Here is a 26,537-nt window from a genome sequence, read left to right as displayed (position 1 = left end):
ATACTGTATGATGGAATATGTTGAAACATGTTTATTACAGTTTATAGAGACAGTGTAATGGTCAGTGGTGTGGATTTTTCAGCCAATCAGCTTATTCTTGGAGGGCGGAACGAACTTGTTGATAACGCTGTGTGGTGTCGGACCTCAGTGCGCAGGCGCAGCCCGGGTGACGAAGATGGTGCTCATCAAGGAATAGTGAGTCTGAGAACTGTCTTTTAAAAACGTCTTTTAATGCATTTAAAGGCTCGTTTTCATCCATCCGACAGCGTGTTACTGACGACTAAATACCTGGGTATCTGATGCTGTTGTCGTTTGTTTGATTTTAAACGTAAAAAGCCTGATTTAGAGCCGGCTGGATCAGGACGTGGATAACGGGACTCACACCGGTCTTTTTTAGGCGTTGCTAGTGCTAAGCTAACGTTAGCCTCTGACACGGCCTATAGAAAGGAGGCTAGAACACACGTCATCAAGGCGTCATATCGCCGGCGGGTGTTGCACATGCGCAGTAGAATCTGGCCTGCGCCTCAGTTACACTGCGCATGCGTCATACCCCACAACCCAAGACCAGTGTCCCAGCCTCCTTCCATAGGCCTTGAGTTGTAGCTAGCTAGCAGAGGGGATAATTAGCTTCTTAATGAAAATGAGTTACATAAAAAGACTATACACAAACAATCTGCACATTCAGTTTGTCAACATGACTCTGACGTTTAAATATATCACCAGCATTAGCCAGTCAGCAGAGTGTTATATGTGTAATGTTAAGCTTTTGGTCCCGTGAGTGACAGATTAAGGTTCGGATTTAATGCTAGCTTGGATGCTAAGTTAGCTGTTAGCTGCCTGGCTAGCTGCTAGCATGACACATTTTCTGACAATACATGTGTAAAAGCACACGTGTAACATGATCTAACTGCAGAGGTGATGTGTGAAACATAATGTTAACGTTAACAAACAAGTTTGACTGCTCTAATATTAGCTCATAACAAACAGCAGCTGTACCCTTCAAGCTAGCCTGAGGTTATTGTTTATTTGTTTTTATTGTTTATTTGTTCTGCACAATTTAAGACTATACAACATAACAAAACCAATAAATGAATAATATACAGTGCAGGAAGAGGCAAAGAAACCCACTGGGCTTATCTGAAGCCTCCACCTAGAGACAAGATGAATATAAAGAAAGAATATGACTACATTACTGTTTATTTGTTCTGCACAATTTAAGACTATACAACATACCAACAAACAATACATTAAGAATATACAGTGCAGGAAGAGGCAAATAAAACAACACTGGGCTTATCTGCACCTAGAGACAAGATTAATATAAATATGACCACATAATAGTGATAACAAAACAACTAGGACAAGATATATATATGTATATATATACATATATATATAATAACAATGCAGTAAATATAAGCCTCCATCTAGAGACAAGATATATATATATATATATATATATATATATATAAAGAAATAATATGACTACATAATAGTGATAACAAAACAATTAGGACAAGATATATATATATATATATATATATATATATATATATATATATATATATATATTAAAAAAGACAAGTGTGTGTTGCATGGAAGTGTATGGTTAGTGTTTGTGAGGAGGATATTGATTTAAATATCTATAAAGACTTCTTCAAACAACATTGTGAGTGGGGAAAAAATATAAAAAACATAAAAGCAGATACATGGACAACATGGGGAAAAGCAATTACAAGACAGCAATTAAATGACCCTTTAAGCGACTTTTGAAACATTTTACAGATGAACAGTTTATTGATAGATGTGAAAAGCTACTCCATAATTTTGTTCCCCTAAATCTTAGGTGAGGTTATGGAACTACTTTGCTGTTACTTTGTTGGCGCTAGCATTACACAGTTACCCTTTAACTGGGCGGCTAATACTAACATAAGCTGCATGTTTTACACAGTTAATGTTCAGATTTCAGCCCTTAAATCTGTTGTATTTAACTTTGTACAGCAGCAGTGCTAAATTAAATCACTGCAGGAAAAAATGTGCAACACATGGATGTATTAAAGCTTTGAGTTTAATCTGAGGTTTTACACATTTATCCTGCTTTATACTGTAAGTGTCTGACAAAATATGTGTCTGTAGCTAGCTGTAACAGGCATGGTATATACAAATGTTGTATAAGAGTATTACAAAGAATAAATTATATATACAGGTGGAGTTATATTTATATATACTCTACTAAACAGTAAGAAGTAAAACCAGATATATTACTATACTATGATAATGATTCAGTTCCGGTCAGTTAAAAGCCACTTTTAAAAGGTGCATTTTTAGCTGAATAATTTGCCCACAATCTGCTCTCTAATCTAGTGTCTCACTATGGAACAATATATTTACTATCTTGCTCACAATATAATCAAAAAGCAAACAAATGTTTCTATCAAATCATGTCCTGACATGTTCCAGCTGTCATGCCAGTTTGAATATTGTGACTCATTAATAATCAGCAATTAATAGCAGGCATCTTGTTTACCATATGCAGAAGATAAAACTGTAAACTGAAAGCATTTTCTTCTAACCCGGAATAAGAGCTGGGTTTAGGTGAATATGTGGAGGCCTATATGTCGAGGAGCTCATGAAGAGAAAAGTACATTCATAATTAGCGTTGCCAATTTGTTTTCTTACTGCACCGATATAGAAGTGAATAATCGAAGGCATCTGAGAGAGATCTCTGTCATCCCACCATGGTTATCAGTGTGTGGTTGTGTTATTAGTGATGCCTCAGTAGGATTTTGTCGGTCATATCTACAGACATCTTTACTGGAATTTCCCCATACGTGACACTACGACATGAAAAGCCATGAAGTAAATACTAATTTGGAGAAGTTAAAATGTTTGTTTCTGTTTACTGCCAAGATGTTGATTCAACTTTAGGCCGCGTTTATCTGTTCAATTCAGCACCAAATCAAAAGATGCACAGCTTTGTGACATAAATTTGTTTTACATGCTGTAAATATAAAATGGCACATTTGGACATGGCAACCTGCTTAATCTGCTGACCTGTACTGTAAAATTCACCACTTACATAATAATGTAAGAGCGAGTTGTTATCAGTATTGTGAAACTCAACTTTGGTCATGATCAACAGAGAAACATTACGCTATACATGTAGGGGCATTGCTATCACTTATTTCACAACAAAATCAAAATGTTTGCCTGCTTATCAAAATTGTTGCCGATTAATTTTCTGTTGACCCAATATTGACTAATAATTTCATATCTAGATGAAGGAAATGGTTGGTTGTAGTCCTGTTAGTCCTAACAAAGAGAAACCAAGCCGCTCAATAATCAAACCTTTATAAAGGCTGATTCCCTTTCCTGTGTGTAATCTTCACAGTACCTGTGCTGCAGGTGTCTGTGATGTCTGCAAAGGCACATAGAGGACTTAGACTGGATCTTAAATAACTACAGGTTACCTGGACTACCATTAGACCAGTTGAACTGTGACTGCTCAGCTTTTGTTGAACAGTTTTGCCCTTTATAATCCAACAAAGCTATTTCCAGTGCAAACTCTCTCCCTGCTGCAGTTCTCTGTATCACAAAGTGAGTGTTAGTGAGTGTAAACACAGTTAATTTGTGTATATAATGAATGCATGACACTGAATATTAAGGATGCAAATGGGCAGCATCTTTCTGTCACTGGCCACATTGTTCTGCATGTTTTTTCTAGCACAACACAATCAATTTCTTAACCGCGAATAATCAATAACTGATTAATCATTAACACCTGTAAGCTACAGAGAACTGGATCCTTTAAGGTTGGCATTTTCAGCAGTTGGGAGCGTTTGAGCAGACTGTAGGCAGGCAGGTCAGACTTCTGATCTCATGAAGAAGCAAAACACAAAAGGTTTTCATTAATAATCCTTTTTAAGCCAGTAAAATGAAACTGATGCCACTATCCTTCTCTAGAAAACCACAGTGAGTATCACAGGAAAAAGAGGGAAGCCACTGGTGGTTTCACTCATTAATTTTTCATCGCCTGCTGAAATCTAATCCAAGATATTCAGGGAAATTAACAGGTGTTTGACTTCAGTTGGAGTTAACGCTCTCTGCTCTTTATGGCACTGGATTCAAACTAAGGCTGCACAATTAATCGAAATTTTATCGAAATTGCAATATGACATGGCCTCCTGCAATTTTGAAATCGCAGAAAGCAGAATATTTGTTAAAGGTGAAATGTGTGTCAAAATACTATTTTAAATTAAATATTGTGGTGCAGAGATGCCCTGGCTTACACATCATATTCTACAGACTTAAGAAAACATCTTTGTTTGGTACAGATTCCCACAAAAATCACATTATAATCATTTCAATGATTTTCAGTGAAAATGAGAATACTAACGTAAAAATTATCGTATCCGCCTAATATCGCAAATCATATCGCAATATCAGTCAAAATAATTACAATTGGATGTTTTTTCAAAATCGTTCAGCCCTAAATAAACCCCCTCTGGTGTAACATGGTCGCTGTGTTTGATTCATCAGCTTCACAGTCTCAATGCAGTGGATGCTTTAGTACATTTTGCCAGAGACAACATGTTAATTTATCTGTTACAAATTACAAAAGCCACACCAGAATGAGCCAAAACCACAAACACCGCTCTGCCTTTGTTTTTCCAGTTGTGCTACATTGTTCCTTCCCGTTACATGACCGCCAGAGCCTGATTGTCTTCGAGAAATGTAATTTGTCATGACAGATTAATATAATTATGTGATGAAGTACTCTTTGTGTAGCACATGTAGTGGTTAAAGTCTCTTTCTTGAAGAAGGATAAAAGAAAGTGAATGTATGAGCAGGGAGATACAGATGTTTAGGATGTTTTGTTGGCACAACAAACCACTATTTTCAGCATAGATTATCTTCAGATTATTTTCTCAGATACTTAATTAATCGTTTAGTCTTTAAATACAGAGAATGCTCAGATTTTTTATTAGTTATCTCAGGCTTTGGGAAACACTGATTGACATTTTCCATCGTTTTCTAACATTTTATGGACCAAACAACTAATCGAGAAAATTAATGACAGATTAATCAACAATGAAAATGATCGTTAGTTGCAGCCCTACATCCATCACACAGTCTTTAATAGAATTTCTATTCTGATTGGTCAATCACAGCGTTCTACGGTGTATTATTACGGTTATTTCTTTAAAGCAGACTGTTGCTATGGGCGCAGTTCTGATGTCAGACTTTGGCGGACTGTTTTTGTATCAGATTATTGATTTCTTAAATAAGTAGCCGTGTAATAAGCGGGCTAATGTACAGCGAGCGGGTCATTGCTGTGAAAGAAAGCCCTTCAGGGTCGATGAGAGACGTCGGGGTCCACGTGCAGCATCGCCCTGTCTGGGTTTCTTTCACAACAATGACCCGCTCGCTGTACATTACCCTTTACATAATATATTCTCTGTGTCTCTCTTAAGTCTCTTGGCTATAATTACACTGTATAATGGCTTTCAAGTTGTTTACATTACAGACCCTTTAGTGAAGGGACTTTCTGGCCCTGAATTGAGCGTGTCCGATTGTATATTTTCAGCCCGTGCGCCGCCCCCAGCGAGCTCCATCAATCAGTCCATGTTTAGGTTAAGGGTAGGGTGCTCAATCTGCCAATCTGTGCTCAGGATTTGTATGAATTGTGAGAGGAGGAGGTGCTGCCTGACAGGGCAGGAAACTACAGAAAGTCCTTTTCTTCTGTGTGTGTCCGTTCAGTGAATTCCTTCATTTAAGCTGTAATATCCACATATAGGCTGTGTGTAATTAATCCTGACTTATGCTGTTTGTAACTGTAAGTTACTTGATGTCATTGATTTCAAGGAAATCATTATGAAGTACATTGTGATCACCATGTGATATCAGATGAATTTACAGCCTATAAGTTTACTATACATTAAGCTATTTGTTAAATTAATTCCTCACCTTTTGTGCCTCTCACAGTAACCCTGTCTCCTAGAAGTGACGTTTGTATATTGTGTTCATAATACCTGGTGGGGTGAGGAGGTAACAGCTGCCTGGATTATGTTCAGCTACAATGCTTCTTAGAGTGAATGAAACACTACACAACATTTCCTCTTAAATATTAATCATTTCTAGGAGACCGACACCTGAGAGACACACACAGACACCTCAGAGACACACCTGAGACAGACACAGACACCTAGCTAGACTACACACACAGACACACACATTATTAGCTGCTGTTAATGCTTCTTAGCCTGCTCTAATGATTTTATACTTTCTTGATTTATAATATCTTCCTCCAACTCCTTTTCTCCGTCGTGATCAGCGGATTGAGCGCTAACGTTAGCCGGGCCGTCCAAGCCCGACTCAGCGTACCCAGTCTCCTCCTCACCTGGTGCGGTGAAATAATCTGAAATGAAGTCGGTCCAGTTGTCGTCAGATGTAGCACATTGTTAACACCTTATTTTGAAAACCAGATGTAGTCGCACGTGTCTACTTCCTCTAACTTCTCCAAGGTGGTCTCTAGCTCTCCCGTCAGCTCCGTTCTCTTTATCCATCCATGGTCAGCTCCATCGGGGCCGTTTCAATGCTTTTAATGTAAATGTCAGTATACGGTTGCTCTACAGTTGTAGCGCCGGCCCGTCAGACCATAGTTGCCGTACAGCTACAATCGTATACTGTCTCCCAATGACATCCTTTTGGGGACTAAAGCAGAGTGTAACATTCAGACTGGGTGACAGGTTTTCCTCTTTTAGCTGCACAGAGCCGCTCAGTTTTTTCCCCAAAGATGGTCACTCAGTAAACACATGCTTCATGCTTAGCTTACTCAGTGCCAATCATGCATTCAAAGATTGTGATGTTAGTTATTTTAGTGCTTAAGCATTTATGGTAATATTAAGACCTAAAAAAAAACCTATAATGTGTGTAAAATCACATGAATATTTAAGTTTAATTCTAATTTGAGTGTAAACAAAAGGGACCACTAACTTCCTCCCAGGCTCATCCACGGACTGTTTCAAATCCTTAACTTTTGGACATCATCTCCAGTATTTTACCTCTATATTTACACACAAATGTGCTAAACTTGTTTGTTTTCTCTCCATTTCCTGCCCCACCTCTCCCTTGTTTCCCCTCTCTCAGCCGTGTAGTGTTGCCAGTCTCTGTGGAAGAGGTGAGTAATCATTACCGTCATGCCCTCTTTAATATTACAAGACAAGCTATTTACAGCAACTATTCTTTGAATCCAGTGTTCCTATATTACAGTGACAGCATGTTGGAATAGTCCTAGTTTTGTATTTATCTTCTCCTGAATGCTCGTCCACCCAGGCTTTCATCTGGGCCCCATACCAAGACAAAATAGCCTTTGTTAGAGAGCACTGGTGTTGGTGTGACAGGCTGCTGGTGTTTGCAGAGCGAGCTGGACTGGACTGTGAGCTCAGCCTTTAAAACTATCTCTCGTCATCTTTCTCCTAATAGGAATCACTTTTTTTGTGTGCAATTGTTTCTCTTATCTACTCAAAAATAGAAACCGTTTGGTTCAGTGAGCCCAGACCTCAGTGTGACATCCAGTGACATAATACATTGGCCCCATTTCACAGCCTTCTCTACAGTGGAAAAAGCACAATGTGGCCGGCAGTTAGAGCATTTAGTTTTTATGAGAAATAACTGGGGGTTTTTTATGGGTCTTCTGTAGAACGAGCACAACCATATAACAATAATGGTATCTGCAGAACCGCCCTGACAAAAAGCTGCTCATATTCCATATCAAAACGTAGGCCTATGAGGGTACGAAGTTAACTTTGAACATTACTCATTTATGTACTTTCCTATAGACTGTAAGAAAACATGGATGTAGCTTTAATGAGGTCAGCCGCAGGTTTATAAAAGGCCCAGACACACCAACCCCACATCAGAGAACTAGCGACGACGACGAAGGCCGTCTGTTGCGGTTTACGTCTTTGTCTTGGCCAAAAAGTTACACTCGACTACAGCCCACGGCCATTTAGCACGTACGTTCTGCGCCTGCATGAGAGGAAACAACTCTCCACACCTACCGACAGACGCTCACCGACGACCCCAAACTGTCCGACGGCCAACCGTTAGCATGGTGTGTCAGGGCCCTTAAAGGGGACATATGAAAAACTCACCTTTTCAGTGCTTGTGCTCATACATCTGGGTATCTGGAGTGCCTCCCAACACACAAACTGTGAAATACAACAACCCAGTCAGTTGTTTTGAGGGCTGTCTAGATCAGAACAAGCCATTCAGATTTGGCTTCCTTCAGACAGACAGTATGAGGAACAGTAATGGGTTTCTTGAACATTAAAAGCATATACTAATACAGGTATGAACCTGGAAATGAGCATGATACTGTATGTCTCCTTTAATTTGAGTTTACAGCTCACTGCTATCTTAATATATCCAGAAATACTGGACAATTAAGCAGCAAAAACTCCACAGTTGAGAGGCTCATGAATATAGACCTGAACCATACCTCTTTTAGAGACTCAAATATTCATTCATTCAGTAGACTTGACTACAGTCTGTGAGTTTCCTGTGCAGCATCTAGTGGCTGTTAGTGGTACTGCATCATGGAAGCACCTGCCTTGGCTTCAGAGACCTGCCCAGTCTTTGCCTGTTCCAGCAAATAATCCCAGGATGTGTCCCTGTAGTGTAAAGCTGTATATTCAGCCTGTGTCGTTCTTTTCTCTTCCCATTTCTCACAGTATCAAGTAGGGCAGCTGTTCTCTGTGGCTGAGGCCAGCAAGAATGAGACAGGAGGAGGAGAAGGCATCGAGGTGCTGAAGAATGAACCTTATGAGAAGGATGGCGAGAAGGGACAATACACACATAAAATATACCATCTAAAGAGGCAAGTCTTTGAAATAACATCGAAGCTTTTCTATTGCATTTCTGTCATTAGAGGTTATGTGTTCATAGGTTGGACAAAATAATGCAGCCACTTTTGGAAAAGAGTACTTTCAATCACACATACAGTGATGACTAAGCTGAATGTATAAGCTTTAAAGAAGCATACATGCATCAGTGGAAGTTAGTGGCTGCAATTAAAAGCTCAGTGATGAGGATGGAGAGACAGGTGAACATCTGCCGCCTCAATATTCACCACAGAATTGCGGTAGCACCTTTTGTGCCAGCTGAATTAATTATAAATACCAGCTTCACAAAGCAGGCATTTATGGCTTTGTTATCACCTTTTGGCCGACACCCCGAACAAGTAACCTAAGTAGGTAAGGCACATAAAACCTGCAGCGCTGGCGACGGAAACATGATCTGAATTTTTTGCCTCCACCAGGACGTGTTTGTTTGGATCGCAGGAAACAGACAGTTCCCGTTGCCAGCTGTTAAATGTGATGGTAGAACTGTTCTGGCAGCTATCTGAGGGGAGACATTAGGTGTTGATGACCAGTCTGCATGCCAAAATGAGCAGTCATTTTACTGAACCGGCTTTACCTGAAAGTATATTCCTGTATGATGCTCTCCGTATGTACACTGCCAAACAAATTCAAGAGGAGTTTCATAAAGTCAGACACCTTTCAGGGCCTCACCGACCCCGAGATCACATACGGCATTCTGGGAAGAAAGGGCCCTCGGTGCAAAGTAGATTCTCTCAAATAACTTGAGGCCTTCCTCCTTAGTCCAAAGTTTAATAACACAACTACATACAGAATTTCTACTTAGCTCTTCTGAAGTCATCCTTCTCCTTGTCGGGTGTTTCGTTTTATTCGTCCACCCTCTGTGTTTATTTCGTGTGACTGCAGGAAATACAGTAGGTGTTCTGACTTCTTCTTCTCCCTCTGCAGTAAAGTCCCCGGTTATGTGAAGATGATTGCACCAGAGGGAGCTTTAGTTTTTCACGAAAAGGCTTGGAACGCCTACCCGTACTGTCGCACAAGTAAGTTCATGCTGAAGAATGAACCCATTCATACTTCATGTTATTTCACGACAGAGTTTTAGATGAGGACATTTTATGGATGTTATACATTTATGTATTTTCTATTTGTAGTTTGAAAGTTTGAAGTAAAGATGATAAATGTCATCCTGATCTTTGATACTGATGCAATTTTTCTCTTTTCTTCCCCTTCCCCTTCCTTCCTCTGCAGTTGTGACGGTGAGTTGTTTGTCAAAGTTTTGAAGTCTTTTAGGGCCTGCTCACACCAGACCGTGAAACCGTAAAACTCTTCTGCACGTCTTTGTGAAATATTTACGGCTGTCCTCGACCGAACAATTTCTTAGTCGACTTGATTAGTTGATTTAATCGACAGATCTGTATAACGCCGTTTCTCCACAAGGATTCACACAAAAGCACCACTTTAAATCTTGTGTTTACCAGAGATGATAATAATAAACTTCATTTATATAGCACTTTTCAGAACAGCAGTTCCAAAGTGATTCACAGTTAATAATATAATAATACACAGCATGAAAACATGTACAATTTATAAAACAGAAGCAGATACTCAACAATAAAAGCAATATAATATAAAAAACAGAATTAAAAGTCAAATATAACCAAAGGATTTGTAAGCAACAAACTTATAAAAACGCCAGCCTATAAAATAGTTGTTGTTGTTTTTTTTAAATGTGGTACAGACTCAGCTGACCTGACAGTGATGGGGAGGCTGTTCCATAGTGTTGGAGCTAAAATGGTAAAAGCACGGTTCCCTTTTGTTTTTAGCTTGTACCGTGGGATATTTAATAGCAATTGATCAGAACATCCAAGTAATCTTGGTGCACAGTATTAAGTTATAAGTTCAGAAATATAAGAGGGTATATTACATGAGAGATGCGCTCATAAGCATCTTCGAAAAAAGCATAAAAAATGACTAATCGACTAAAGAAATCTTAATTGACTAAGACCTAAACAACCAATTAGTCGACTAAGACGGGGCATTCCTAGATATACTTAGTTTTTAAATGACTCACAGGGCTGGCTTCTTTCTATTTTCTCAGCACCGGGCCGTTTACTACCCCTGGTGTTTTGGTGTTTTGGTGTTTTGTTCTCAGGATTGTACATCATTTCATTCAATTAAGAGTTATTGAAGAGTGGGGAAAGGATTGCTACCAAGACAACAATTGACACACAATTTATTGAAGGGACTGTCTGCAAACTGTTCCAGTTTTTTGGATCCGTTTAGAGGACGTTAAATAAACGTGGATGCTGCAGAACAGCTAATAAGCTACAATAGTTTCCTCCATTTTTAACTCTCCGGCTCCCTCAAAGGTCAGCACAGTCGTGCTTTTGGTCAATGGTGCACATTTGCATGTCAAAGTTCAGCAGATTTGAATTTGATGCAAAGTTTTACAGATTTACGTCACCACTGCAAAAATCACTGATCAAAGGGAAAAAAAATATTTCAATGGAATTGTAGTGAAATGTTTCTGTTTTTTAGGTTGAGATTCATCTAATGATACTACTGGATGTCTTCTGCAGATGATTAACAGACATGTGATACCACTATCTGTCTTTTTAAGTGTTTTCACAGCCCAGTATTGCTGTACATTACCTGCAAGCTAACTACGGTTGCAAGGGTTAAATATAGATGTGAGCTGAGCAGCATCACGACTCTTGTTTCCGTGTAAACGTCTGACCCGTTAATTGGATTTAGCTGTAGGGTTTAAGTTCATTTCTCAGAATCCTCCATTCATGGTGTTCTCTGTACCGTTTCTATTGGCTCAGATCAGCTGCATTTGATTCAGTTTAACACTTACTGGTACTTTTAAAAACTAAAGGCCAAATATTCCTTAATTCAAATCTTTGTGTGTTTTCTCCTGCTTTTCAGAATGAGTACATGAAGGACGACTTTATGATAAAGATCGAGACGTGGCACAAACCTGACATGGGAACAGTAGAAAATGTAAGTGAGCAGACGGCACAGTGTGGAGGCATGTTTTGTTTTCTTCCATTAAGTCGGGGGGGGGGGTGTGTGAGAAAAGAATTAAGTACGAAATTGAAGCAGCAGAGGCTGAGATATCCTGAGTCTTAGACTTTAGTATGAACACTCAAAACACTACATTTCCCATAATGCAACGTGAGACCTTTCATTAGACCCTCCCTGCCTGATAAACGGCTCTTTCTAACTGTACAGCCCCTGTTTTTGAACTGACTGCAGGTAGTTTGTCACACTCGCTGTGACTGAACTTAATGCGTCAAATAAGTGAAGTACCCCAATAAGTAGAAGAAATGCTGCTGCTCCATGAGATGGATAGGTCGATGCACGTGCAAGAGAAAAAGGTCCGAGTACCAACACACCTGTGGTTTTAATTTGAATATCTCATTTGATTTCCACTCACACAGATTTGAATAAGTCCTGGGAGAAACAAAGTGTCCCCTGATGCCTGTTTGCTGAGCTGATGTTCCTCTTTGTTTCAGGTCCATGACCTGGACGAGCAGACGTGGAGGACTGTGGAGGTGTCTCCCATAGATATTGCAAACAAAGAAGAAGTGGCCCACGGGGTGAGTTTTTCTTTCTACACTGGAGGTCTTTAAGGGCCATTAAACAAAGAGAGAAACCAGACGGCACACAGCCTGATGAGCAGTAACTGATCTAAAGCAGGATGTCTCCACCCTGAGGAAGAGTGTGGTCACACAGGTTCACTTCATACAGCCTCTTTATTCATGTATCCCCATCATCCATAAAGCCTCACTTTAAAAGTTGGCCTGCAGGTATACTGTATGTGAAGATGAGGACTTGTTTGTTCAATTAGTTTTTAGATAAGATGATGAAGTCAACAAAGAAATAACTCTCCTCTCTCATGGGTTTTACTTTCATTCTCCTTCCTACATCAATAGTCTACCTCCAGAGCTCTTTATTAGTCACAAAATCACAAACAGAGTGAGTCATCGTGCTATAAAACATTCATGTAATCAACACCAGCTTTGAGCAAATGTTAACAATGGTTTAGAAGTGTATGTGTGTTGAACAGTGATGAGGGGAAAAAGAGTGAGAGTCCCTCCTAAAAACGTCTTAAAGGGGAAAAGTCATCTGAAGACAGACCCGTCATTGTGCTGCAGAAACATAATCAATATCTATGTGACGTCCTGGTAGGCTAGTGGAGACACAGGCATTTAGGGATCGTTCTTTGTCGTCGTCACCTCCTCTGAATGCTCTAGGTCTCTAGTCTGATCCATCCATCCTCTGAATGCTCTAGGTCTCTAGTTTGATCCATCCATCCTCTGAATGCTCTAGGTCTCTAGTTTGATCCATCCATCCTCTGAATGCTCTAGGTCTCTAGTTTGATCCATCCATCCTCTGAATGCTCTAGGTCTCTAGTCTGATCCATCCATCCTCTGAATGCTCTAGGTCTCTAGTTTGATCCATCCATCCTCTGAATGCTCTAGGTCTCTAGTCTGATCCATCCATCCTCTGAATGCTCTAGGTCTCTAGTTTGATCCATCCATCCTCTGAATGCTCTAGGTCTCTAGTCTGATCCATCCATCCTCTGAATGCTCTAGGTCTCTAGTCTGATCCATCCATCCTCTGAATGCTCTAGGTCTCTAGTTTGATCCATCCATCCTCTGAATGCTCTAGGTCTCTAGTCTGATCCATCCATCCTCTGAATGCTCTAGGTCTCTAGTTTGATCCATCCATCCTCTGAATGCTCTAGGTCTCTAGTTTGATCCATCCATCCTCTGAATGCTCTAGGTCTCTAGTCTGATCCATCCATCCTCTGAATGCTCTAGGTCTCTAGTTTGATCCATCCATCCTCTGAATGCTCTAGGTCTCTAGTCTGATCCATCCATCCTCTGAATGCTCTAGGTCTCTAGTTTGATCCATCCATCCTCTGAATGCTCTAGGTCTCTAGTCTGATCCATCCATCCTCTGAATGCTCTAGGTCTCTAGTCTGATCCATCCATCCTCTGAATGCTCTAGGTCTCTAGTTTGATCCATCCATCCTCTGAATGCTCTAGGTCTCTAGTCTGATCCATCCATCCTCTGAATGCTCTAGGTCTCTAGTTTGATCCATCCATCCTCTGAATGCTCTAGGTCTCTAGTTTGATCCATCCATCCTCTGAATGCTCTAGGTCTCTAGTCTGATCCATCCATCCTCTGAATGCTCTAGGTCTCTAGTTTGATCCATCCATCCTCTGAATGCTCTAGGTCTCTAGTTTGATCCATCCATCCTCTGAATGCTCTAGGTCTCTAGTCTGATCCATCCATCCTCTGAATGCTCTAGGTCTCTAGTTTGATCCATCCATCCTCTGAATGCTCTAGGTCTCTAGTTTGATCCATCCATCCTCTGAATGCTCTAGGTCTCTAGTTTGATCCATCCATCCTCTGAATGCTCTAGGTCTCTAGTCTGATCCGTCCATCCTCTGAATGCTCTAGGTCTCTAGTTTGTGGCTGTAAAGTTTCATGAGGCTGTGATTATCCTAGAGGTCACCACAGGTCATTTTATACAGTGAGGTCAAGTTGATTCCTTAGGTTTTCTAGTTCCATATGATACCAGTATCGCCACTCTAGCTCTGTAACTGGGCCCGCTTCAACCTCAGAAAGACAGTTAAGTTGGCCGGGGATCGCATGCGATATTATGGGTCTCAGAGGGTTAAACTAAATCAGGTTTATTGCACATCATAAACACATGAATGTTTGTTTCATGTCACTCCACTCACTGTCTCCCTAAGTTTTCTGTCTGCCTTTACGCCAAAGTAATGAATGAAAGTGTTAATTTCTCCTCGTTCAGACATCTGTCTCTCTCAGCTGAACATCAGACCATTAAGACATGAATGAATGTCCGTGGACATTGAATCACTGAATGTCTCTAGTACGTTGCAGAAGCTTTACAAAAAGTCTTCCTCCAGCTTTCCAGCTGTGAATCTGAAAACGTGCCTGCATCCCAGTGAAATGCCCATTACTGGTGTCCCAGTGTCCCAGCAGCTGGTTCATTATTCACTGTCTATGGAGCAGCTCTAGGGCGTGCATTATCTATTCATTAATCTTTTATATGACACTGTTATCTGCATCTATTCAGCTTAAAAAGACACTTTCTCTAATGCAGAGTTGTACAGTATTGTGGACTGAGTTTACAAAGAACCACAATGGGTTATCAATTCTTTGGCAACTTTTGATTTGGATGAGAAATGGACATTAAAAGTCTCCACCTTGTGTTAAACAGCGTGATAAATGAAACTTTTAAAACCTCTTATCGGCCCTTTATGGGCAGCTGTCAGTCAGTAATACCTAAACCATCAAGTCGCCTGTGGTTTAAAATCTTAAAGGAGGCATTAAGCCATTTTCATCCAGGTGGGTCACAGCCTTTCTTACACTAGCTCCTCTACTATAATGACTTAAGTGGATCAGCGTGGAGGTCAAGGCTTAATCTGAATGTCCATCTGCTACAGGTATTCAACACTCGTCCCCAACAGTCCTGATGGATTAAAACAGCACAGTGAGCCTTGAGCTCCGGGTGGGATTTGGGGGTTGGTTGGTGGGGGGTGCAGTAAAAATACAGCGCATTAACACAACTTGTAATTTTTAGGTTGCAGCAGGCTTTAAATCTGAAGATACTGGTACCACTAGTGTCGCTATGGAGCAGTGTCTGGATGTTTGTATCGTGCACCTGAGCAACACGATGCACATCCTGTTGCCGGTTTCACGCTGTTCTGCTGATCACCAGCTGGTGGCAGAAGAGGAGCAATGCGCCAACAAAAAGACAGCGAGCAATCATGGATGTAAACATTGCACGATTTAAACTATTAATAGTTAGTTTTATGAGGAAGGAAATGCAATTAACGTGTTCGTTAGACCTCAGAGATGCACACCGGGCGTTTAGGTGAGAAACACTGCATGTAAACAACTTTTATTTGTTTACAAGAAAAGTCCACAGGGCACCTTTAAATCCTTCTTACTCACAAAGTCTAAATCACATAATTGGGCTCATATAGGACTTCATTATATCTTTTCTACACAAGAAACACACCCCATGTATCCAGATTCAGATACATAATCAGTTTTTGAATCTCTAATATGACTTTGTTTGTCTTTACTTAACTCCTGGGATTTTGGCTGTGAGCACATTTGCTGGCGTCAGCAAACAGGAGCAATGCGATGTCCTCCAGACTTCCACCTCTTGACACAGTGTGGACTCTGAAAGCAGCAGCTGTGCTGGACAGCAGGTGACTCAGGTACTCTCTGTTTCCTGCAAGATCTTAATGTTTCGTTGCTCTTTGTTCTCTTTCAGGACTATAAGCCAGAAGAAGATCCTACTCTTTTCCACTCCGCCAAGACGGGCAGAGGACCTCTCGGCCCTGAATGGAAGGTACCTGACGTAGTGACACAAAGCAGAGATGCACCAATGTCATCTGAACGTCATCTCCTCTGTCCGTCACATCTGTCACATCTGTCACATCTGTGATTAATGGACTGTGTTTTCGTCCTCCACAGAATGAGCTGAAGACAGATTGTCCTTACATGTGTGCATACAAACTGGTCACCGTCAAGTTCAGATGGTGGGGTCTGCAGACCAAAGTGGAAAACTTCATCCACCGGGTAAAGCAGCATATCTTTTCATATCAGACGCATTCATACTTCATGTTTATGCTTTTTTAATCACGTCACTGCAGTCAATAACATCTGCACAGTCTGTGCTTTGATTGTCAGGGTGTTAATGAAGTGTTGTTTCTGTTTTAGACAGCAGAGGGAGACGTGGCTTTTTCACTGTTTCTTAAAATTGGTTGGAGAGAAAATGAAACTGATTAAAGCATAGTTCAGAGAAGGGCAAAGTTTACCACGTCTAATTATTTAAAGTTACTACAAGGAACTTTTAACTGGTTGTGAAACTGACTCAATTTAATACTGATGCCACTATTTGACCTGCATAAGTAAACAAGACCATCAGCGAGAGGATTGGCTGTTTCTATGTGGCGATAGTGAATATTCTTAATGCCCGTCATGGGGTCCGATTCCCCGTAACGTCGGATGAAACGATTTACGGCACGCAAGTTCACCAGAAACTCGTCAGCTCAAACTCCAGCGGGCTCCGGCAGCATCCAGCCCACCTCGGACAAACCAAGATCTGGCTTCGCTGCTGCCTCAACTTGCCGTCGCAGCTCTGGCAGGAGTCCGAGAGCTCCGCACCCGGCAGCAGCGGCTCGTCTGCAGCTGCAGGACCTGGAACTAACGGTCTGCTTCCTAGGAGCCAACAGGATGTGGCCCAGGCCACTAAGCGGGGCAGACCATGCTGCAGTAAAATGAGAGGTTTTCTAAAGGGAGTCTGGCACAGGGGCCGCTAAAAACAACACAAAATGAAAGTTCCTTGTAGTAACTTTAAATAGAAAAACATTTTAAGTCTCCAACATGGACTGAAGGCAGGAAACCAGTCTGTTGTTGGTCGTGAATAATATTACTTGTTTTACTTCATTTTAACTTCTTTATCCTTCCACAGCAAGAAAAGCGTATTTTCACCAACTTCCACCGCCAGCTGTTCTGCTGGATTGACCGATGGGTGGGTTTGACCATGGAGGACATCAGGCGGATGGAAGAAGAGACCCAAAAAGAGCTTGAGGAGGTAATTAAACTCACCAACTATCAGACTTATACTGGATCGTACGGTCTTCTCCTGGTGTGGAGATTGACGTTGAAGGTGGATGTAAAGAATGCAGTAAAAGTGTTTCAATAATATAATGTGTATTTATCTTTTGCATGTTTACAGAACGTCTAGAAGTCAATGAGTTTTCTGTTGTGAATGATGAGTGATATAATGGTACAAGTGATCATTGTTCTGTTTGGACCAGACTGCTGGAGACGACTCAACACACTTAATCTCCTTGATTTAACCCTTTACTCCCGATTAGATGCGTCAGAAGGGAGATGTGCGAGGCACCTCTGCAACAGACGAGTAGAGGCCCGTCGCTGTAGGTCAAACACTAGAGGCAGGCTGAGTAAGTCTCATCACAGGAGGAGGGCTGGTGGCGCTGCATGGATCATTCTCCACCCTTTTCTTAACGCTGCTGTCCGGCTGCTGTCTTAACTTACTCGTCCATTTTATTTCAGATCTTTTTGTGCGTGACGTTTTTTCAGCCGTGTGTCTTCTTCCCATTCTGATCTTCTGTTTTTCATCTCGTTCTAGTTGTTCTGCCTGCTTTTATTCATCAACTCGCATCCGTCACCTTCACTCACATTTTAACACTCTCTTACAGCTCGATCGCTCGTCTCGATCGCTTCACTCTGTGCTTTCAGTTCGTTTTCCTCCTGATGTTTTGTGATCTTGGGAATAAAAAAGGGCTGTACCGAATAGTTGGAAGTTTCATTCATAACGTTGACATTCAAATGCTACGCCTGTTTAAAGCTGGTATTTCTGCATTAGTATTAGTATTATACTATTAGTAGAATTAGATTCTGTGGTGGCTGGTAGGATCGTTTCAGACTCGAGTGATCCAAACAACTCCAGATTGTTGTAAAGTCCAAATGTATTAAAAAAAGACAGATGCAATCATTTCCAAAATTCACAACATGTTTTTATCTAATAAAATGTTCTGCTTCAATCCATATTTGTTGGCGTTTAGTCTTTCAAAACAACATTTTCACTGTTTGCTCTCCCTCTTGCCGCACACAAAGGGAGGCACGCCCTGACGAGTTAAAGAAAGTTGATTTAATAAAAAAGACTAACTCATTTAATCTGATGAATCACTTTATTCTAATTGAGGATTTGTTTTATGACGACAGACATTCAAAGCTTCATTCAGAAACCTCATTGCAAGCTTCCAATGTACAAAAAAGCCATTCGGTACAGCCCTATAATAAAGATAACCTTGCTGATCTCTGTTAGCTGATCTCCCTGCATGTGCACGGCTTATTGCTAACAGATCGAAACGTCTCTGTCCTCTGTATAACACTGTCCAATTTGTCTCTCCGTCTCCCAGCTGCGTACTAAAGGTCCGATTCGAGGCACCAGTGCTGCTCATGAGCAATGAGGCAAATCAACCAAACCCTGTCATGATGATGTCATCAGAGACACGTCCACCACGATGAGGAAGTGGCTCCTGACGTCGCCTCTTCTCTTCCTGTCTCACATGATTCATTGGGGGGTTTGACACGATTGGTTAACAGTACTGTACAGATTCTACCCCAATCACAAGCCTCCTGTTCACAACAGAAAAAAACATGGTTTTGCATACATATAAAAAAAAGAAAAAGAAAAAAAAAACTCTTTGCACAGAACGTAAATTGCCTGATATGTAATTGTTAGTTGATTATTACAATGGGCTTTGTTTTTATTCAGGTGTGTAAACCGTGACTCAGAAAGTCAAGCCTTTTAAATTCATTAGAATGTTTTTAGGTTCCCACAACAATTGGTATAAGATGACTTTAGCAGGTATTGGACCATTTATCTCCCCCCCTTCCCTTGTATTATAACTGTCTGTCTCTACTTTAATCCTCGTCTCTCCCCTCAGTATTGTCTATATTCTTGTCCTGGTAAAATGTGTCTAGACCTCCTTGTCTCACTGTCCCCTCTGTCTGGCAGTTGGTTGGGATGTTTTTTCTTTCTTTTTCTAGTTGAAGGCTAATGCCTGTTTATGGTTCAACGCAAATTCAATGCTCAAGCATGATACATAATTCTCTGATATTGTTTCCCCCGCACATGCACACATTTGGACATGCACACCAGCCCTCCTCCTCCGTCACAAGTGCATGTGGACAACGGCAACTCCTCGCTAAACTGTCATTGCATGTGTATAGTCGCTGCAGTGCAGCTTCGCTCAAGTGTTGATTAGAGAGTGAGAGAGAGAGAGTCTGTACGATACACCTGTGTGTGTTAAGTGTGTGCTTGTTTGCGTTCTCAACTGCCTTCGCTCTTAAAGGACTGTCACTCTTGAGATGGATAAGCTTAATATCGAGGTTTCTGCGTGGTCTCTGCGCACCACCAGCCTGTTGAAGTCGCCTCATGCTGTCGCTGCATGTCCTGTCTCCTCGGCTCGGGCTTTAACTGACCACAAAGCTTCTTTTTTTTCTTTCTTTTTTATAACTCAAACAAATGAGGACAGTCTGTGCGTCGCTGCGTGCATGAATCAAGGTAGTTTGCCTCCTCTCTGACCTGACGGAGCAAATGGGTCCAGGCAGATCTGTGGTGTTTGTTGCAGTTGTGGATTGACGAGCATTCTGCGTGTATAGTTTTATATTTCTTTTTTTTTTTTAAAGCGTTACAACTACCTTTACAACAAGAAAGTATGAAGTCAGTTTTCTTGATGGTTTTCTAGTTAAGGAGCAAAATGTCAGAAACATTTGACCCTTACCGTTTCGAGCAGTGTTGGGTGATGTAGTACGAGCCTTGTTCTGAAAACAGGTGGCATCTTTTATCCTGCTCTTTTCCTGCATCACTACTTTTTTTTATTTCATTGGGCTGCATTGACTTTAGCCGTCTTTATTTTGAGCGTAATGTAGATCCTGTCGGGCTCTAGCTAAACTCTATGTGATGTTTTCTATGATCATGACGTAGCTTAGTGCAGTTCTGCAGCTGTGATTGTGTGTATTCGATCGGGTATGAGTGTCTTAGGTTTTGTGGTAACCTATCTGTGCGTGGTGTATGTTGGACGAGTTAAAAAGAGAGTTATAAGTGTACTTTATAATAGGCCCATTATAGAAATGGACAAACTGTACATACAAACTGACTTGAATGGATTATTCACAGCTACTACGCGGTGTCAGGTCTGTCGTTCAATACTGCTAAGTTCCAATGTTGTCAGAGCAGGTAATGTCAGCTCTGTGGACAGTGTGCTGTAACGTGGAGCAGACTGTCCACGTGTTGCTGCTCACACCGTACCTCATACCATGCTTATGAATGTACAGCTAGGAGACAGATGTGTAAAACTATGCAGGATGTTTCCCAACTGCAGCAACGCTGACATGTTTCACACCTGTACAAGCATGACGTGGAGCCATCTTATCAATACACGAGAGATTTACAAAAAAACAAAACACCAGATTTGGATCTGCATGCTCAACACTTTTCTTTTGTCTCGATTGTTTGATCAGGACATGAGAGCTTTTGAGAAGCTCTTGAACTGCATCAGACGAGAAGGGAAATCCTTTTTGTTTTAAAAAAAGGGGCGGCTTCTCCTCCGAATCAAACTGGATTCAGCTGGACCTCAGATTACACGTGAGGAGTGAAAAGCCTGACTGAGTTTGATGATGACGGGAGTCGCCCCGTAGACTAGAGAGTAGGCTGTGTGATGTACAGATTTTGTAGCATTACCAGTGATGCCAGCCAGGGTATGACTGTGAGGGGAGGGATAGAAGCTTAGGGAACAGATGGAGTCCAAAATACTGTTTTCTTTTATTGTAATCATGAATAAGCACTTGCAAAATCTACTGTTTTTTTTTTTTTTTTTTCTTTTATGTTTTTGTTTTTGAAAGACAAAGATTCACAATGTACTCGGTTTTCTCTTTTCTGATAAGGCAACATTCAGGGGAATTGGTAGTGAATGTAATACAATTAGTTCCTTTTTTTCTTTCTTTTTCACAGCTTTCAGGCTGTGACAGAAGGTCTAGACAATGGAACATAACAGAATATCTAATAAATTTGATCAAATAAGAGAATCAATGGGCTGTTTCATGGTTTGATTTTGTGTGAAAAAATGCATCTCTCAAGGTGATTATTTACTTTTAATCTCGTCACCACGCTTCCTCAACGTATATAAATTGCTTCAAAGTCAGAAACACTGTATTGATCCCCAAGGGGAAATTGGGATGTTACAGTTGCTCTTATACAAAGAATAAAGACATACACTCACCGGCCACTTTATTAGGTACACCTTGCTAGTACCGGGTGGTCTTCATCTGCTTCAAGGTTGGACGTGTTGTGCGTTCAGAGATGGTATTCTGCATACCTTGGTTGTAACGAGTGGTTGTTTGAGTTACTGTTGCCTTTCTATCATCTCCAACCACTCTGCCCATTCTCCTCTGACCTCTGACATCAACAAGGCATTTCCGTCCACACAACCCCCGCTCACTGGATCTGTTCTCTTGTTGGGACCATTCTCTGTAAACCCTAGAGATGGTTGTGCGTGAAAATCCCAGTAGATCAGCAGTATAATACTCAGACCAGCCCGTCTGGCACCAACAACCATGCCACGTTCAAAGTCACTTAAATCCCCTTTCTTCCCCATTCTGATGCTCGGTTTGAACTTCAGCAAGTCGTCTTCACCACGTCTAGATGCCTAAATGCATTGAGTTGCTGCCATGTGATTGGCTGATTAGCTATTTGTGTTAACAAGCAATTGAACAGGTGTGCCTAATAAAGTGGCTGGTGAGTGTAAATTGCTTCAAAATCAGAAATACTTTATTGATCCCCAAGGGGAAATTGGGATGTTACAGTTGCTCTTATACAAAGAATAAAGACATATATTATAAAATGTAAGAGAAAATAGAAATAAAGGAGTATGTAACATATAAAGTCTGTACATAGTGCCACAATATATGTAGAGATAGATAGATAGATGTACTATATTGATCCCAAGTTGGGAAATGATTGTGTTGCAGCAGCAGTTTATCCAGGCAATGCACCGAAACGCTAGAGAAATATATATCTATAGAACACACATTTACTACCGTGTTTATTTTTTAATTTAAAAACTTGCACACTTTGCTAATTGATATATTATGTTATTTGTATTCTATGTTTATATTTTATTATGTTAGTTATAGTAGTAGGTATATTTATAGTGTATTCCAATATTCTTTATTTATATATACAGAATATATATTTCTATATCTGAGATGTAGTGGAGACTGCTTTCTGGATTTTACTTAGATTTAGAGGTATTTTCAGTGGTGGAAAGTTACTAAATACATTTACTCAAGTACTGTACTTAAGAACAATTTGGAGGTACTTAATACTTCTAATATTGTACTTTTAACTACTTATAATACAAAATGTTTAACTAATAAATTATGATATTATTACTGTACAAGCTACCCAACAGTATATAAAGTATATAAAATATATATAAACAAATTAAAATGATCCCCATATTCACCAGCTGCAACATTAAAGTGATGAACACATTAATGCATCAGTTATAATCCAATAATTTCATATATATTATTCTGAAATGGGCAAAACTATGCATAATGACTACTTTTACTTTTGCTACTTTAAGTATATTTTTATGCTAGTACTTTTGTACTTTTTTTTCTCCAATATTATATTGTCTTTTTGTTCATTTGAAACAACAGAACAAACATTCACAAATGTCCCCAATAATAACATTCTCGGTACAAAAAAACGTAACAAACCTAATATTAATATATATTAATATAAAATAAGCCAGTATAGATACAGGAAAAACATATTATATACAAAAAAATAGATAAATAAAAAGAATATACTCAAGTAAAAAAATAAAATTAAAAAGAATAAAATTAAATAAAATGTATTTATATATATATATATGTGTATATATACAGACGTAGGCAAAGTTGTTGGCAAAGTTGTTGGTAACGTTCCGTTAAAGAGAGAAAAACCCACAATGGTCACTGAAATAACTTGAAACTGACAAAAGTAGTAATAAATAAAAATTTACTGAAAATTAACTAATGAAAATCAGCTGTTGCTTTTGAATTGTGGTTCAACAGAATCATTTTAAAAAACAAACTGATGAAACTGGCCTGGACAAAAATGATGGTAGCCCTAGAAAAGATGTAAAATAATGTGACCATAGGGACATGTTAAACTAAGGTGTGTCCTGTAAATAGCATCACAGGTGTCTTCAAACTTGTAATCAGTCAGTCTGCCTATTTAAAGGGTGAAAAGTAGTCACTGTGCTGTTTGGTATCATGGTGTGTACCACACTGAACATGGACCACAGAAAGCTAAGGAGAGAGTTGTCTCAGGAGATCAGAAAGAACATTATAGACCTTCATGTTAAAGGTAAAGGCTATAAGACCATCTCCAAGCAGCTTGATGTTCCTGTGACTACAGCTGCTCATATTATTCAGAAGTTTAAGGTCCATGGGACTGTAGCCAACCTCCCTGGACGTGGCCGCAAGAGGAAAATTGATGACATATTGAAGAGATGGATAATACGAATGGTAACCAAAGAGCCCAGAACAACTTCCAAAGAGATTAGAGGTGAACTCCAAGGTCAAGGTACATCAGTGTCAGATCACACCATCCGTCACTGTTTGAGCCAAAGTGGACTTAATGGAAGACAACCGAGGAGGACACCAAATCATAAAAAAGCGAGACTGGAATTTTCCAAAATGCATATTGACAAGCCACAAAGCTTCTGGGAGAATGTCCTTTGGACAGATGAGACAAAACTGGAGCTTTTTGGCAAGTCACATCAGCTCTATGTTCACAGACGAAGAGATGAAGCATCCAAAGAAAAGAACACTGTACCTAATGTGAAACATGGAGGAGGCTCGGTTATGTTATGGGGCTGCTTTGTTGCATCTGGCACAGGGTGTCTTGAATCTGTGCAGGGTGCAATGAAATCTCAAGACTATCAAGGCATTCTGGAGCGAAATGTGCTGCCCAGTGTCAGAAAGCTTGGTCTCAGTTGCAGGTCATGGGTCCTCAAACAGGATAATGACCCAAAACACAGCTAAAAACACCCAAGAATGGCTAAGAACAAAACATTGGACTATTCTGAAGTGGCCTTCTATGAGCCCGGATCTAAATCCTATTGAACATCTGTGGAAGGAGCTGAAACATGCTGTCTGGAGAAGGCACCCTTCAAACCTGAGACAGCTGGAGCAGTTTGCTCACGAGGAGTGGGCCAACATACCTGTCGACAGGTGCAGAAGTCTCATTGAGAGTTACAGTAATCACTTGATTGCAGTGATTGCCTCGAAAGGTTGTGCAACAAAATATTAAGTTAATGTTACCATCATTTTTGTCTAGGCCAGTTTCATTAGTTTGTTTTTTTAAATGATTCTGTTGAACCATAATTCAAAAACAATATCTGATTTTCATTAGTTAATTTTCAGTGAATTTTTATTTATTATTACTTTTGTCAGTTTCAAGTTATTTCAGTGACCATTGTGGGTTTTTCTCTCTTTAACGGAACGTTACCAACAACTTTGCCTACGTCTGTATATATATATATATATATATGTGTATATATATATATATATATATATATAAGAAGAATAAAATATATATAAGAAGAATAAAATAAAATGTATTTATATATACATATACATATACATATACATATATACATACATACCCCATATGCGCACACGCAGTATATGCACATACAAAAACACATATACCTATAATCAATTAAAAAAAATCAGTGTACAATTCAGTCATCATCCTATTCTATCTCCCTATTCACAATCTGTACTTTTGTAAGTACTCTTTAAAATACTCCTGCTGGTTTACAAAGCACTAAACGGTTTAGGGCCAAAATACATTTCTGATCTTCTGCTATGTTCTGAACCATCCAGACCTCTCAGGTCATCTGGATCAGGTCTGCTTCGTGTGCCCAGAGTCACAACTAAACATGCAGAAGCAGCGGTCAGTTTTTATGCTCCAAATATCTGGAACAAGCTCCCAGAAACCTGCAGAACCATCTCCAACTCTGAGTTCTTTTAAATCAAAGCCTAAAACTTTCCTGTTTGCTGCTGCCTTTTATTAAACCAGATAATGATCTTATATACTGCACTAGAGCTTTTACTCTTGTGTTTTATATTCTATTTTAGCTTCTATCCTAGCTTTTGTTTTTATTTCTAATCTTTAATGTTTTTATGACTGTTTTAATTATGTCTTAATGTTCTTTTGCACTTTGTCGCAATGTTCTTGAATGTTTATGTAAAGCACTTTGAATTATAAAAAATTATAAAAACAATAACAGAGATATAAAAGATACAGAGTGAATGGGTGAACATAGTGTGTGCAGTCCGTCACTAAAGAAATGTAGTATGTACATATGTGCAGTCTATAAAGTGGTATATAGGATGTATAGTGTAAAGTAAGTGTAAAGTGTGCCAGTGGTTAGTCATTCTGTACTTTTGTACTTTTACTAATGCAGGACTTTTACTTGTAACAGAGTATTTCTTCACTGTGGTATTACTACTTTTAAGTAAAGGATCAGAGTACTTGTTCCAGTGCTGACTGCAGTACATATCCATGCATACATTTAAACTATATACAGCTCCCAGAAGACCACTTACACACCAACAAAACTGACAATAACCTGATATTTCCAGGTGGAATTTCATTCATTCATTCATTCATTCTCACTGTGCAATATCATTTTCCACTTGTGCAATTTTGTTAATAGTCTGTTTGTTGTCAATACTGTATATACTGCTTCTATTTTTATACTTCCTTCTATTTAAATGGTTCATATTTTGTTACACTTTTTGTTTTTTGCACTATATATCCCCTTAGCTGCTGCACACTGCACATTTATAATATGGGACCTTTAAGTATATTTTGATGCTAATCATTTTGTACTTTTACTAACGCAGGACTTTTACTTGTAACAGAGTATTTCTACACTGTGGTATTACTACTTTTAAGTAAAGGATCAGAGTACTTGTTCTGCAGTACATATATCC

At 39.8% G+C, this 26,537-nt stretch overlaps 1 protein-coding gene across 1 annotated transcript; it reads left to right on the top strand.

Moving 5' to 3' along the window:
• The first annotated feature begins 113 nt into the window (after positions 1–113).
• pitpnb (phosphatidylinositol transfer protein, beta) lies at positions 114–21,370 on the top strand. The gene is made up of 12 exons (XM_074617203.1): positions 114–195; positions 7,150–7,180; positions 8,736–8,881; positions 9,831–9,922; positions 10,131–10,138; positions 11,811–11,885; positions 12,401–12,484; positions 16,210–16,287; positions 16,413–16,517; positions 17,413–17,535; positions 17,822–17,908; positions 18,890–21,370. The coding sequence occupies exons 1-11, from the start codon at positions 176–178 to the stop codon at positions 17,867–17,869; spliced, it is 810 nt and encodes a 269-aa protein (XP_074473304.1). The 5' UTR covers positions 114–175; the 3' UTR covers positions 17,870–17,908; positions 18,890–21,370.
• Positions 21,371–26,537: the final 5,167 nt, after the last annotated feature.

The sequence above is a fragment of the Sebastes fasciatus genome, chromosome 19, assembly GCF_043250625.1.
Source record: "Sebastes fasciatus isolate fSebFas1 chromosome 19, fSebFas1.pri, whole genome shotgun sequence".
Lineage (NCBI taxonomy): Eukaryota > Metazoa > Chordata > Actinopteri > Perciformes > Sebastidae > Sebastes > Sebastes fasciatus.
The sequence above is the reverse complement of the archived record's forward strand: the minus strand, read 5'-3'. Positions and strand labels throughout refer to the sequence as shown.

Coding starts and splice junctions, on each gene's coding strand:
- pitpnb (XM_074617203.1), top strand. CDS start 176: ATGGTGCTCATCAAGGAATA. Junction 196..7,149: donor ATGGTGCTCATCAAGGAATA/GTGAGTCTGAGA, acceptor CCCCTCTCTCAG/CCGTGTAGTGTTGCCAGTCT. Junction 16,518..17,412: donor TGGAAAACTTCATCCACCGG/GTAAAGCAGCAT, acceptor ATCCTTCCACAG/CAAGAAAAGCGTATTTTCAC.